At 42.0% G+C, this 15,644-nt stretch overlaps 1 protein-coding gene across 7 annotated transcripts in view; it reads right to left on the reverse strand.

Annotated features, from left to right (window-relative positions):
- The window catches only part of LOC142373671 (rho GTPase-activating protein 44-like), a 97,677-nt gene that overhangs the window by 8,696 nt on the left and 73,337 nt on the right, over positions 1-15,644 (reverse strand). For 4 of the 7 annotated variants that reach the window (XR_012768550.1, XM_075457026.1, XM_075457028.1 and 1 more), the window contains exons 14-20: positions 13,397-13,510; positions 11,447-11,538; positions 11,156-11,336; positions 6,695-6,712; positions 4,235-4,426; positions 2,009-2,133; positions 522-905 (exon numbers count right to left, since the gene is read on the reverse strand). Coding sequence is in view for 6 of the 7 variants with exons in the window: in XM_075457026.1 (XP_075313141.1) it covers positions 522-905; positions 2,009-2,133; positions 4,235-4,426; positions 6,695-6,712; positions 11,156-11,336; positions 11,447-11,538; positions 13,397-13,510 (1,106 nt within the window). In the remaining variant the exon portion in view is untranslated. The remainder of the gene's footprint in view (positions 1-521; positions 906-2,008; positions 2,134-4,234; positions 4,427-6,694; positions 6,713-11,155; positions 11,337-11,446; positions 11,539-13,396; positions 13,511-15,644) is intronic. The other 3 variants (XM_075457027.1, XM_075457030.1, XM_075457031.1) reach the window with 3 other exon arrangements.

A 15,644-nucleotide genomic window follows, 5' to 3' on the forward strand; every position in this document is an offset into this window, starting at 1 on the left:
CTGATGGTTTTGGTCTTTTCATGGACTTCTCTGACAAAAGGAAAAGTGCCGAACATCAGGCTTAGCTTTTTAAAAGTCTAACATATGACACTGTTGATTACATCCATGAAGCACAACATGCGCTCAGCTGTACTGTGAAACGTGTTTGAGTCCACGTTTAGGATCAAAGTCACTGACAAAACTCTGTCACTTTGTGGAAGTGCTCCTCTGCAACCAGCAGCGTAACTTTCTGTTACCTGGAACACACGAATACTTTCACACCACTGAGTGGAAAACTAATTAAAACAGGTTTGCATTTGTCATCAAAATCCAACTTGACCTGTTTAGGTTTTCTCTAATGGCAGGTGGGTTTCTTGAAGCACATTAGCTTGTATCATGAGAACAAATAACATAATTAAACAGCTTCACTTGAAGCATCTTATTAATGTAATCTACAGCAGGATTTTTCAAAGTAAGTAGTAATTTAGCACCACGTCAAAGAAAAGTACCTTAAAGGTTGGGTAAAACAACTGCTACGTTACCTGTGGACATGCTTTCCCCAGGAGACAATCCATCCAGGAGACCTGATGAATGCTCCAGAGGCTGAGGACTGGTGCCAGGTGTGGTGGGGGGCTGAGGAGGAGGCAAGCTGGGCCTCTGACGGGGCGGCTTGGGGGTCGGTCTGGGTTTGGTGAGAGTGCCAGCCAATGAGGGCGGAGATGACAGAGACGGGGTTGTTGCCATCTGGGCCTGACCTGGAGAGCCGATGGTGGCGTATCCCTGTGGGTAGCTGAAGGCGTAGGGGGAGGGGGTGCTGGGAGGAGTGGGCGACAGGCTGACCGGAGACGGCTGACCTGTCGACTGGTCGGACATGGCTCCCGTCTGGCAGTATGGGCCTTTGGGCGGGATTGGGGCCAATTTCTTTGCTGAAGAGAAACCAACAAGTAAAACTAGATTTGTGTCAGATAACAAAGAGTTTCACAGTTTTCACAGACTGCATTAGCATTGATTTTATTTTTCCACTGAATGACTCCAGTGACATCTTTCCTTTAGCTGAGCTGGATGGCTTGTAAAAGACTGTAGATCCTGGCTTTTTTAAATCTTTTCCTTAGTACAAGAAATGCTGAACGCTACTTCCTATTCAATACAATGCTTTGTTTCTCATCCTTCCTTATTAAAAACTCATCTTTGTTCTCTCTTTGTAAAGCATGTTTTTAATACAGATTCTTTTAAAACATGTCACAACCAAAGAAGACACACAGCTTTTTTTTTTTTTTAAGGAAAAGATGGTTTAAACAAAGAGCTGCAGCATCTCTGAGTTAGTTGTGTGTTGCTGCCACTTGGGGGCAGTCTCAGAAAAATGTACAATATCATCAATGATGGGACACTCTTGGTTTTGTTTATGTGCAATTGTTGGTCCTTTAGCTTTGGTCTACCGTGGAAATAAATTGGATGAAGATCTGCTTTGGGATATCGTGAAAAATAGAAATTGAAATAATGAAAATTGTCCATTGTGTTCCCTGCTGTCTGGGCCTCCTGGCTCAAGTTCATTTTCAACCAATCAACATTCAACCTACTCATAGCGTCATTTCTGAGGGCTACTGGCTGTTAAGTCTATAATCAAAGAGCCCCAAATCAAGTTAAATTGGTCACCAGCACAAGATAAAAAAAATACTTTTTGTCTCTTTATGGTCTGTGGAGCAAACAACTTCCTCTGTTATTTAAGTCTAAAGGGTTTTAAGCCAGAGAAACAAGAGGAAACCTAAGAAGATCAAATTGTTTTCCTCGGTCTCCAGTGCAGCACTGAGAGGTGAAACATGAATGAAATCATATTTTACAGACTTAGAAAAATGAAATGTTTTGCCTTTAAACCTGCACAAATGTTTCCTCACAAATGAAATAATCTTAAAGGCTCTTAAATGTCCAAAAGAGATTGGTTCAAAAAGAGATGACACCAGTAAGAGTATAGATTAAATGGCTGAGAAGGTATGCAAGTAAAAGGCATTAGGCCGAGCTGCAGGTGTGTTACCTCTTCTCAGGCTGTGTGGGCTGTGCTCACAGTGCTGTGACTGCCCACCAGAGATCACTGCTCCCTGGAGTCCCTGGAGTCCCTTCTGTCCGATCACAGGAGACAGCTCCTTGTTTTTCAGGGTGCTGAGAGAAGGAAGGAAAACACATGTGTTACATCATGTGGTCTTTCAGATGCACCAACCCTCATGACAAAAAGAGAGCACCCGTAGTTCAATGTCAAATAATGTCTGAGTGACTGCCGCTGCTCATGCACAGATTGTCCAAACTGCGGTGCAGCACAAGCAGGTCAGAAACCTCAAATATACCCTGATGGCTTAATGGATTTTTCTTACTCCTTCAGCAGAATGCCAATGTGAGGAGGACCTGAAGGTCAAAACATAACCAGTTTACGCTCTGAATGACTGACAATGCTTGGCTGCACATCAGCGCACTTCCACTTTCAGCAGATGAGCCACACATGGATGATTGAAGCAGCCGGGATTTAAAACCGAGGCGGAGCAATGTGGATGAGGATCTTTGGGATTTCCCTCCATGTCAAACATTGTGATAACTTCACCAGCTGATGTTTCTTTCCATGTTGTTCTGCTTGTGTTCATACTGAGGGTCTGATATTGCACGGCTTACTGGGTTCACTGGTATGACTCATTCACGCCCACTTTTGTGATCGTATTCAATGGAAGCTCTGAATTTCCTTTGTTGCCTGGCAACCATCTCCAGAATATCCTGGCAACGTGGAAAGTTATGGAATTTCCTAACATGGCTATTAAATTAAAGATGGATGTGATAATGGATTCTAAGGAATATTGATTTTCATGACTGACGGGTGCAAACCAAGTGAAGTAATAAGACAGAGAACTGGGTGGTGCTGATGGGAGTATTTTATTAACACCCTTTCTCCTTATACCATCCCTCTGTCATGCTTTTTTGTCCCTGCGAGGGTCTCTTGGCACTTGTATGTGAGTTGTGTTGAAAGTACGAACAAGTTGAGCAGGTTTCTGTATTTACCTCTTCAGCTTGGCTCCTCTCTCCCAGCTACAGGCTACCCATGGAGGGGGAGCAGAAAGGGGGTTGTTGGGAGGTTTGGGGGAGCCCAGGAAGAGATCGTGACGGGTAAGAACGAGCGGGGGTTTAATGTACAGGGTGGAGCCATTCGTTTCGGACGGGAACGCATGCGCAGCATCGGACAGGGAGGCCTGTTTGGGCAGGTGCAGGGAGTTAGGTTTGGGGTTGGAGTTTACGTCAAGCTGCTGAGGGTACGGGCTCAGGGAGTGGGGGAGTGGGGGGGAGCTGTAGCCAGATAGGCGGGGTGGAGGGGACAGGCCAGGGGGCACGGATTCAGGAGTGGGAGCAACTGGACGCATACTCAGAGGTGCTCGGGTGTAGAAATGGTGGTGAGGGAGCGAGTTAGAAGAACAAGAGCAAGAGCAAGAGGATGAGGAAGAGGAAGTGGGGTAAGGGGGGGGCGGCCTCTCCTCCTCAGGGGAGGGATAGACGTAACAGGAGTCCGACCAATTGGAGGATGCATCATCTGAGCTGCAATGATAAAAATATGAGTATTTTATGGGGAACTGGGCTGTTAAAGTGGATGAAATTATTAGTTTCAGGGGGTAAAGAGTGTTGGGATCTGTAAATTTAAAATTGGTCCAAAACGGGAAGAAGAAGAGAACAATGAAATAAAAGAATAGATAAAAGTCTCATGAAAATGAAATATAAAAAAAGTCACCTCATCCATTGCAGGGTCTTCCGACAATGGACTGTTATGTTGCTAATGAGGCTCGGACTGATGGCAAAAACAAAAAAGATACATAATCCATGCACATGCTGCAATTAACCATCTCTACTGAACTGAGGGTGAACTTTTCTCAGCTGTCCCAGTGTTCTGTTGGTATAATCTTCACATGCCCCACATGATATGCATCATCACCGCTCAAGCAGAAAATTAACTCCACACATGACTCAAGAATTTGAGAAGAAACATCTGAAAGGAAACTTAAAAGAGAATTTACATAGTCTGCAGTGACATGCATCATCGTTGGTGAGACAGCGGGGGTTCACACGGAGGTGAGAGGATGAATGACAGACTAGGAAACGGGTGGTATAAGAGCACACAGCGCTGTTCTGGAGTCAGCTGCGGGGCGTAGCGGCAGACGCAGTGAGGGGGCGGCAGCAAGTGGGGAGGTGCGTTAAGGAGGTAAAACAGCAGGACGGGGCACAACAGCCTTACCTGGCTCTGTCGCTGCTAGTGGGAGGAGGGGTGGGGGAGGGGGAGGCATAGAAATCCCCAGGTTGCTCAGGTATGAGAGCGTCAGCGGGCGGGGTGGGGGGGTGCACGCTCGGTGGCGTGGAAGAGGTTTTACGAGAAGACGAAGAGCCCCTGCGTGACACCCAAGAAGTGTCCATCACCCTGACACCCATGCTGCAGTGGGACAGAGATGCACAGCCAATCAAATTAAAGGGCGCGTGTGAGCATGTGTGTTGTGTGTGAGCGTGGTTCAGGGGGGTCAGGTTTCCACACCCAAAGCACAGCGTCAGGGGTGGAGTGCTGCTGAGAGGGGATCAGCTTTCCAGTCTCTCATCTACTTAATTAGTTCTGAGGGCCATGCTTCTCCGACTTGTATGGTTACAATCCAACATCCAAAAACACAGAACAGCTTCTAAATTGTGTCTTACAGTAATTTAAATGATTGAAATTTCTATAAAACATTCTCCTGCACAATGTCTGAGTGAGGTGAAATGGTAAATACTGTGATAACAACACAACAGAAGTTTGGATGAAAATGGATGAGCTGATTAATACTGTTTTTCTCAGATCAAAGACAAACATTTTATCAGCTCATGTAAGGATTAACACGGATCAAACTGATAACATCAAACATGTTTCATCCAATTTAGCTGAACTTGTGGCTTAATGGAACGCAGCCATTTTTAAAGGCAGTAATTAGACCTGTAAGACAAATCAAATCGTTTAGATCAGCTGCCAAAATGTAACAGAATCAATCTGCTGACACCTCAGCAGTCTGGTGGTTTAATGGTGGTCATACTGGGGCTGTGGGGTGTGTCCCTGTGGCCGCCATCTTGTGTACGTCTGTACACTTGCTGAAACAAGCCAGTTTATCATCTCATCCGCTTTTTGCTGCTGTAGCATGTTTGCCTTCAGTGCTCGTTGGGCTACAGAGAAGAGAAACTCGGTCCAGTTGCTGCCACTAATTCCCAGGGGAGAAGCCTGTCACTACAACATCCTGTACGCTGTGTTGGACCACAAGCATGACTTTCTGAAATAATTACTAGTTTTTTATCTTTGTCTGGACGGTGGACACAGTGGGACTGGGAGTGAGCTGCCGGCTGTCTAACAGCAGCTAAAAATCGATCATGCTTGTTTCTTCTTGTCTTTGCTGTTAGCTTCAGAGCTGTGCCCACTCTTGTAGCCCCGAGCGCAGCACCATCAGTGAAAATTAGCATCTGCACCAGGCTGCTGTTTTACCATTGATGCCGATTATTGCTGGAGCTTATAAATAGGGACTTTAAGCAGATGCTTTGAAAGGACATTTACAGCGTCTGCAAAGCTTTTCTGTTGTACAGGAAGTCAGATATCACTAAGCGGCACTGTTATTCCTACAACGGCTACTTTAGCTGTGGAAAACTGCTACAAGACGTTTCTTAAAATGGCCTGAGAGCACCTAATACGTGCTTAACCTGACGATTTATTATCACATCAGGATTTTGATTTTCATCGCTTTATGACATGAACAGGTGCAGCAGTTTAGTTTCAGCATACAGACAGGACATAAAATATAAAATCAGTCAAATTAGCAGCTCTGTCACAAAAATATGTATAATCACTAAAAACACTAACGGCCTAATTGAGTATAAAAGACGGACACCGTAGCCGTCCCTCCAACCGCTCAAAGTCTCCAATACCCACAACTACGCCAGAGTTATCTGACGTGGGACTGGCTGCCAATTAACCTTTTTCTAACTCCACTCAAAAGGCAGATGTTACCAGCTGTTAGTGGGCTTTAAAAAAAAAAAAAAATCCAGTGTCCTTTTGAACATTTCAGCAAAATAAATCACAATTTAGGGAGCTACCAAAGCCCCGGGGATTAACTCTCCTGATACTAAATGAACACTAGCTCGTGTCACGTTCAGAAAAAAAGATGAGCAATCAGCTATGTTGCTTTTTTCGATAATAAGTCCCAAATTATCTACTTTAAAGTGCTACCTCTGTTTCATGACACTAATAAAACATTAATTAACTTAAACTATACTCATATGTCTCCACTGCGCAGGCTTTTGAACAAAAATATATTTAAAAAACATAAATACAACTCATTTTGACCAGTAACTATGACTAAAATGACAAGTTAGTGTAGCAGAGCTGAGCATGGAGTCAAAATGTACCTTTTTAAAGAATAAAAGTAGCCTCACTATGATATCAACTGAGCTACAAGAAGTTATTGTGCTCACAGGCTGAACAAGTCTGTCCAGTATCAGAAACTGCAAACTTCATGTAAACACGGCCACCCTGCTGAGACATTTAACTATAGGAGTCCAGTTGTGTGTCGCTTCAGACACACCGGACTGGAGTAATAAACATTTGACAAATGACAGACAGCTCCTGTCAACATGCAGCTGAGACAAACACACTGATGAGGTGATAAGTGGAGGAAAAGGAGCGATACTGTACCTTTGTATCTTCCTAATGCTGCGTGGTTTAAAGAGAGACAAGCACAGTGAGGACAGGAGCAAAGATGATGAAAGACAGTCTGCTTGTGGACTGTTAACTATGTCAAAGCAGTTGTAAAACTTTGGCAGGATAAACTTTTAAGAGCCAGGATGGAGGAGCAGAGGGGGATTAGGGGCTCAACACAGGGCTGCAAGAAGAGACGGCAGTAGTGGTGAATGTAATAAGGGGGTGAGATGTGGTCTCCCTGAAGCGCTCCAATGACATCAGACCCAAAGAGAAAAAGACTGCTCTTTTTAGCTCTAATTAGGTCAATGTTTCCCTAATAGATATGGCATAACCCCACCCCACCTATCAGTGGTGGTGACATACTGGTGCATTTCATTTTGAATTCATGGTACACTGAGACGGTACCTCCAAAAATAAAGCACCACTCATTATGTATTAGCTTGTTATGTTTTGCACTTTTTGGCTGTTTTTCCTTCCCCCTTCCGACAAGCCATCTGACTTGTCTCAAACCGTCTCAACTGGGTTTTAATGGGTTACGGTGGAGGCCAGGTCATGTGATGCAGAGATCCATCACTCTACTTCTCAGCCGGTCATCCTTACTGGAGTTGTGTTTTTTTCTCATTTGGCCCCTACTGACTTCAAACCAGAAGGGACGGTGCGTAACTGCAGGATGTCGTGGCCGCCATGATGGTAGCCTTGAATTTTAAATGAATATTAGTAAAGCTCTTCCCACACCATCACAGCTCCTCCTTGGTGCTTCACAGTGGAAACCACACCTACCAGCTACCGGCTTCTCACAAAGACACTGCAGCTGTGACTGAAAGATCACATCTGGATGTAAAGTTGAGATTTCCGCTGGTGTAACGAAGCAGCTCGCTTCGTCTCGGTCTTCCTCAGAAGTGGTTTATTTGTAGAAGTTACACCACAAAAGCCTGATTGAACAGTCGATGCACTGATGTGGGTTGTGATCTGAGTCGCTGTAAACTTCTCTGCAGCAGAGGGAACTGTCGGTCTTCCTCTCACAGAGTTCATGATTTCTGAGACTCACTTTTCTGGAGAGATTTTTCCTCTTCGACTCAGGCTGACCTTCATCTCTTAAAGTAATCATAGGTTGTTTCTTTTTTCTTGACCCAGCAGTTTCTGGCGTAATATTGATTACTGCGCATGTGGAGTGGGGGCTGCTTTCTGTTTCTCAGCTGAGAACCCTGTCCAAGGTGATCCGATGAGGCTGGTGGACATGTCACCAAGACGAACTGTGGACATTTTCTATAACATCTCTTTCAGCTTTGTTTGAATTTTTCCCATAACATCAAGCCATTTATGATCCCGAGTGTCAATGCGTCCTAACGTTTGACTGTATGTTGACATTTCTTTTGTGCGTTGTCCAGCTCAGACCTCAAACACCAGTTGAAACAGCCACCTGTATATGCTAAGAGTCTTTAATCATTATGCTAAACTTATGCACAATAGCAAACAGATACAACATCTGTTCCACTCTTCACATCACACAGCCTCACAGCAAAATGAAACCGGAACAAAAACGTAATTTATTCTATTGATTTCCGTCTGACAGGTTTTGTGCTACTTGTCAAGCAGTATTTTCTTAGTTTGCCATGAAAAGGCTGTTATCTCATTTAACAGATTATGAAAATGTCCACATTTCAATGTTGACTCGCATTCAGACCAGTGACCTTTTAAAATACGTTGTTTTTGGCTTCAGTTTCTGATTGGCAGAGTTTACACATGAATAACTACATGGATTAGGTTTGGAAAACATTGTTAAAACAGACACTGTCATAATGTACAGCTTGAAAATCTCCTTTTCCTTGTTTACTCGGTGATGGACGGCTCCTCTCCTTTGGCTAAATATACAAACCTGACGTACCACTGGAATAAACAAGTGTGAAGTCATGTTGGATGGCTACCTCAACATTCAATGGGATTTATTTGATTGTATTCTATCTCAATCTTAATGGTTTTTAATTCCCTTTTGTTTCTTGTATTGTTATTACTATTTCTACAGTGCTTTTTTTACTGCATTTGCACTTTTATACCTGGCTGCTACGACAAATCCCTCTCATCTACCTATATATCTATGAAAATAAAATTTCATCCATTTTCTTGAATGTACTCAGTTGATTTTACTAAAATTGCTCAAACTAGTGCGCGCTGGTGTGGCGGCTGTAGTTCAGAAGGTAGAAAGGTCTTCTTTCAATGGGAAAATTTCCAATTTCCCCAGCTATGTGTCGGGTATCCGTTGGCAGGATACTGAAACCCACTTTGCCCCCATTGTGTTCTTCACTAATAAGTCGCTTTGCATAACAGCGTCTGCTAAATAACTAATGTAACGTAAATGATTTAGCGATTATAAATAAGCAAAATTTAATTTTTGGTTATGTAGTGCTGGTGCAACCAAAACCCCTTTTTCCTGCAACACAGAGCAATCTCTACGTAAAAGAGTCAATAAAGAGCAATTAAATTGTTTAAATCCATACTGTTCTCAGATTTAAGATATCTGCTCATCTCTCCACAAAGAACAGAAAAAGAATTGTCTTTGCACTTTTTGAAGGTCCTTTAGCAAAAAAAAAAGGTACCAAGCACCAACTGTAATGGAAAACTGAAACATAAAAGGTAAGTAGAGCTGTGATGAGGTGCACCGTGTGGGGGAAAAGTGGCTTAAAACAATTGAACTCTCTCCTCTGTGTTATGATTTTCACTCGGGTACGAAGTGAAAAGCGGCACAAGAAGACAGGCAGCAGCCATTTGGAGCCGTCTGATGATGGGAACACTTTTCCCACCATCATTTACAAGATGTGGGCGAGGTATAAAGTAAAGAGGGGAAACTGTTTTCACTCCTCACGGATCTTCAGAGCAGCACAGTGTAGAATTCAGTCACATCTATTAACTTTTGCAAGGGACTTGAATCCAGAGCTTTGATGGCAGCTGAATGAATCTGCTTTATTTCACCTCACTTCTGAGGCTTCACTCTGGTTCGAATGAGTGTTTTTAGGTCGCATAAGACCGTGTGTGCACGAAAGCATTAGCGAAAGACACTCAGAGACAGTAAAAGAAAAAGAAAGCAACTGACTGCTTTTCCACTAATCCTCCTTCACAGCTTGAGGATTCTCAGATTGCTTATTTCACAGACAACATGTCAGCTCTTTTTTATTACTTACTTTTTCTCATTTTCAGTCGTCTCACTTGGTGAAAAGTTTGAGGGCAGGTGAGTCAGCATTCTCTCTGTCCGCCTCAGAGTCAAACATCTTCACTGAGATCGCCTCTCAAATGAAACGTGGGAGATCAGTGGGCAATCCTAATCTTACTTCACATGTAGCGGGAGGCAGTCAGACTTTAAATTTCTCGATCAGTTAGTTGGGTGAAGGTGTAAGATCATAGAGCTTAGCAGCACCACTGATGATTTAAAGGCAGAGCGACAGTATTGCCCGTGTAATTAGGGCAAGTCTTGTTTACCAGCAGCATCCTCCTGATTGTTAAAGTGCTAAAGAATGTTATTTATGGACACATGCTGCCCCCACAAAAGCTGAACATTTAACTGGATGTCAACTGTCGATATGAGCTGCCAGTAACCATTCCTGCAACTTTAAAGATAAAAATTTGGACAAAAAACCTGCAAAATCATAGGTTTTTATACACCAAACTGATGTCAAGAGTCTGTGTTTCAGTTAAAACTGACACATCATGTGAGGTGTTTTACACGTTCATGCTTTTATTCAGCATTTCAATCTTTATGCACTGAAAAACAATCAACACATTAGTTCTTTTCACTAAGCTGAACAGTCAATCAGAGGGAACTCTCTCATCGACCAGATGCCAACTGAACATGTTGATTTGGTTGAAAAAACTGTTGAGGATGCAGATGGTCTGTCACACACGGAAATACAAGAGAGACAGACATTCACTAACACTCCCAACGTCCCTGACAGCCGATTGTTGGGTTGGGTTATAAGAGCCTTAGGAGCTTCTTAAATTTAGTCTTAGACACTTTTTTAAAGGGGCAAAGGTCCTGGGCTATACACCACCCGTGATGATAAAGAAATTAAAACAAACTAAACTGTGTTTTTTACTCCTTAAACCAGAACAATCAGGCAGCGATTCTCAAACACTGACACATGGCTGAGGACACAGATCTGCCTAAACGGGACTAAACCACTAAACTGCCAATATTGTTTCCATTTCTTTTCCTGGCAAAGTTTCCAGCGCACTTTATTTTCATTTAAAAGTTTTAACCTAACGATCAGGATGCCAGGTCCCCTTAATCTGTTTCTGTTTTCCATTCATCTTTTTGGCATTCGGTGCAGTTTAATGAACACCAGCTCCTGTCTGTGGGTTTCTACACTAATGTAACATACGCCGTATAACCTCCCAAGCCCATTCTTTGACACATATTATTAATTATTGTCGTAAGTGATCTGAGTAGAAAAACGAGGGCCATACCCGTCCTTCTTATAGAACTCAAGCATCATGTTGTCTGTCGCAACGCTCAGCGGCCGTCGGCTCTGGTCGTTCTGCTTTCGATCCATCTGATCCATATCCGGAGACGGCATCGAGCTGTAGTTGGCATTGTGGTTGGTGTGGACGGGGCTGCCGTAGTTGCCTGTGACGTTGAACTCGATTTCTAAGAAAGACGGAAGAAAAGAATGAGTTACAAACACAATTCACTGCCTTCATTTGCTATACGAAAGCAAAATAAGGCTTCAGACTGTCCATTTTCTTATCCAACCTCACCTCCTGGGAAGAACCATTCGGCGTGCTGGATGATGGGCTCGATGATGCCGACGATCTGCAGGGAAACTGTCGTCATCATCTCTGTGATGTTGCTGCAACAGACAGAGAGGAGACAAGAGGCTTTTTTATGGTGGGATGAAGTGTAGAGGAAAAGCAGCCATCTGGATCATAAGAAATTTACACTCAGGATGATTAACACAGCTTCATGATATTACAGAAGCTTTAAAATGAGAAAATTAAAGACATTTTGGGTATGTGGTCTATTAAAATACTAATTAAAAGTTATGAAGTTCGGAAGAGTTTTTAAGATATAAAGCAAGTGTCCTTCACCCTCTCAGTTTGCCTCGTCATCATCGTGATGAATATTCTGTTTTATGAGAGCGGCTTCCTGGAGACGTGCCGGAGTCTCGAGTCTCCAGGCCTTTTTTGTTATTAGCAGCTCATGTTTTTTGTTGAGGAATATGAGGAAAAGAAAGTGAACTGATGTGAGAGAATCCCTGCAGACTCTCTTCTCTGTCTGGCTGCCTCAGTCACTGAATTTATGCATGAAAACTTGATTTCAATGCAGAAAAGAAGGGGCTGAGACTAAAGTGAAACTACAGAAAAAACACACAGTCTGTTTGTAGAATCTTTTGAATCCAGTCTCTTTTTCTCTCCTCAAAGCCTGGAAAATGTCATTCATACATTCACTAATTCTTATCAAGACAACTTTGATTCAATCCACAAACACAACCTCTGCTGTTGCACACACATCCCTGTTTATCCGGGGCAACCCTTTGGTTTTAGAATTCATTTTAAAGCAACACTACAGAAGTGTTTTAACCTTAAAACTATGTGTTTACGACTTGTTTTAAACTGTAAACTGACCTTTGTAATGCACCAGGCCTGAGGGACTGTTGGGACTGTTATCCATCGTCCACGACTTTGGTTTCCAGCCCTGCACCACATCGTTTTGCTTTACAGTCGCCTGACATTTTTGTGGCCTTTTCAGCATGGCAAAAAAAATGTATGCGCATTGCTCACACTGTTTCTATGACAGTGGTGTTACATCCCACAACTGTAGGAGGAGCCAAAAAGCTAAATATTTGTCCAGTTGCCCTTATTCAGGCTCTTAGGATTTCTGGGACCGGGATGACTGAGAATATACATTATCTACATATAAAGTTACTTTGAGATCTGAATTCTAACTATCAAAGCACAGATCTGAGCACATCACTGAATATTTAATCAACCTAAGTGTCGTCTGAGATCCTCTAAAAGAAGGATGCAGGAGGTCCTTTCATTCTATTGAAAACTATCTTTTTGAAAAACTTTAACTACTTTTTCATCCTTTTTTTCATCTGTTTCCGTAATTCATAACTTCAAAGGAACACAAGTAAAGTTTGTGAACCTCAAAACTATGTTCTTCTAACTTGTTTTAAAGCACACTGACTTACATTATGCACATTTCCGGGCCTTAAACTGCCCTGGAGCACCCATGTGTTCATAACTTTGGTTTCCAGCCCTGCACCACATCCACAAACAAACGAATATGTTTGGCTCTACTGTGTTGCTTTAAGGTTAGGAGTGCTTTCCATTATCTCCACTAAAATTGGATTGTTTTCTTGTATACTTTATATAATTAATTAGTACATGAGAGTTACAATATAACACAGAATAAATGTTGTGCATCTATGCATTATAAAAAAGTTGCAAAGGCAAGTTCTGTTAAATGTGGCATTGACCAAAATCTTATGTAAGTCCAAAGGATTTGACTGGACTCACTTTCATTCAAATGAATTTACTTTTTTTTGCTCTTGCAGGGATATTTAAAATACACTTTATAAGAAGTGGACATAATCACATGAAATCCTCCTTTGGATTTTCGAACTGCTACTTTAAAGCCTCGAGTTTGGTACAATATTTGGACAAGAGTGTGGAGTTGAAGCCTGACTGAATGAACTGACTCACCCTTCATTATGAGTCCAGAGCAGGTTGGGTCCCAGGACGATGGCGATGTTTCCAGGTGTCATCTTGTTCACATCCTGGTATTCAGTCAGTTTGGAGAGGAATTTGATCAAATATCTGTTGATACAGGAAATAATTCAGTCAGTGTGATTTTAAAAAACGATTTAAAGTAAATGCATAAATTCGTGATAAGTGTTCCAACCAGCTGACCTCACTCACATGGCCATGACTGTTTAAACATTCAGAGCAAGTTACTGAAACATGGTCTCATTTGTTTTCTTTTACGCTGCCTTTCAGGTCAATTTGTGATCAATTTGTTTCTCCCATAAGAAAATTACTCAAAGTCAGACAAAATGCAGCTGCCAGTTTTAAGAAAGTAAGCAAAACGAAATGTTTGGACCAAGACAGAAAGTTTTAATTGAGCAGATTCCGGTGTTCTGACGCCTGATAAGTCTGTTTTTCGCACTGGTTATACATTTAGAAGCTGGTCTATTATTTTAGATGGACTTTCTCAAAACTACCACAGCCACTGCTTTAAATAATGTACAATAATGTACACTAAAAAATCAACAAAGGCACATGTTTGATTGACTAAATGGAAATATGCTTGTATGACATTAATTCATAAGAGTTTGTTAAATGATTCAAAAGTCAAATAGAAACCTGGATTACTTTCAGCATTAAGCAATTTTGTTTCAGCTTAATATATTTGGTTTGGGTCAACATAATCAATTAGGCTCATTTGAACTAATCTACAAGGGCAGGTTCTCAGTTTACATGCGTTGGTTGAACTAATTTTAAATTCCGGGTAAGTTAGTCCTGTTTTATTCATTCATTCAAACTAAGACAAACAAAGTACTCGTTCATACAACAAGAGTCAATTTCATTAGCTGGTCAAATATAATTATTGTAAGAAAATGTTTGGATTCATTCAAAGTGGTGTGTTGTTCCTGCTGCATAAGACTAACTGTACATGGTTTGATTAGATGGAAATGTTAACTTGGATTTTTAGATGCAGTTTAATAATGAAACATATTTCGATGTTGAACCAAGTTGATTTATTTAGTTCATTTATATTTTTTAGGATAAATTTCACGTAGCCAATCAGGTCGACAACCACATTTAAACTGATTAGATCATATCCAAATATGGATGTAAAGTTGAAGCAACAGAATCGATTAATGATCAATTAAAACCATATAACTGTATGAATTCAACAAGTTATATTTGAGTGGGGTCATAATGTCTGGTTATTGTTTAAGGTGCTGAACCTGGTGTTGATCAATCTGTGTAGTTATGTTGCAGGATGTATTTTGGGATGCCGCTACACTAACAAGTGTTTATCATTTGTATTAATGAGCTCTGGATCCTGGATATGAAACGCATTTTAACAGCAGCACAAACTCAAAATCCTCTCTGTGAACACTGTGATCTTAATGAAGGAGGATTTAGTGAATCACAGTTATACAATGCACTTGTTTCAGCTTGTAGGACCTTATAACCCACCAGCTGAGACTATATGTGACTCATGTAAAGTGAGAAATGTGGGAAATAACTGTATTCCAGGTCAGGATCCCCATTAAGGGCAAACTCAAACAACAGATTGTGTGTTCTGTGTGCCATCATTGTGTTACAGCTGTGGTTAGACGAACTGAGCACCTCCTTTTGCACATCTTCCATGAAGCAATGTGAAACAAAGCTTATTACTACAGACAACCATTATTACGTGTCTTTTAGACACAGAAATAAGCTAGCGGGTTTCTGTGAGTCATCTGAGCTGAACTCCAGTTGGATGAACATCATGCAGCTCATCCCACCCGAGCAGCAATCATCTGGACAAGCCTGACAGCTCTGCTGTGAGGAGGGCTATCTGAAAACATGTCCTATTAGTGCGATTCCACAATGACACTGACAAGCGCTGCAGTATCTGGATCTTCTCATTACTCCACCACCCCTTCCTCTCCTCTTCTTCCTCCTCCCTCATCATCGCCTCACTCTTTTGTTTTGATCACAAGACAAGCCCTCTGGCGGATACACTCAGCTTGTTATTAATCCAGCGGTAAACAGGACGGCACCAGAGCTGTAAGGCTGCCTGCCCAGCATTGCTTCACAGTGGTCAGTGGTATTTTTGTCTGGTGGGTTGTGATTAGAAGCACATGAGGATTCCTGGAAGCTGAATGTGACTTTTCCTTATTTAAAAGAAGTGTAACATACACAGAGAGGTAACAGCGCACCTGGTCACTCAGACTGG

The sequence above is a fragment of the Odontesthes bonariensis genome, chromosome 23 (genome assembly GCF_027942865.1).
Source record: "Odontesthes bonariensis isolate fOdoBon6 chromosome 23, fOdoBon6.hap1, whole genome shotgun sequence".
Taxonomy (NCBI): Eukaryota; Metazoa; Chordata; class Actinopteri; order Atheriniformes; family Atherinopsidae; genus Odontesthes; species Odontesthes bonariensis.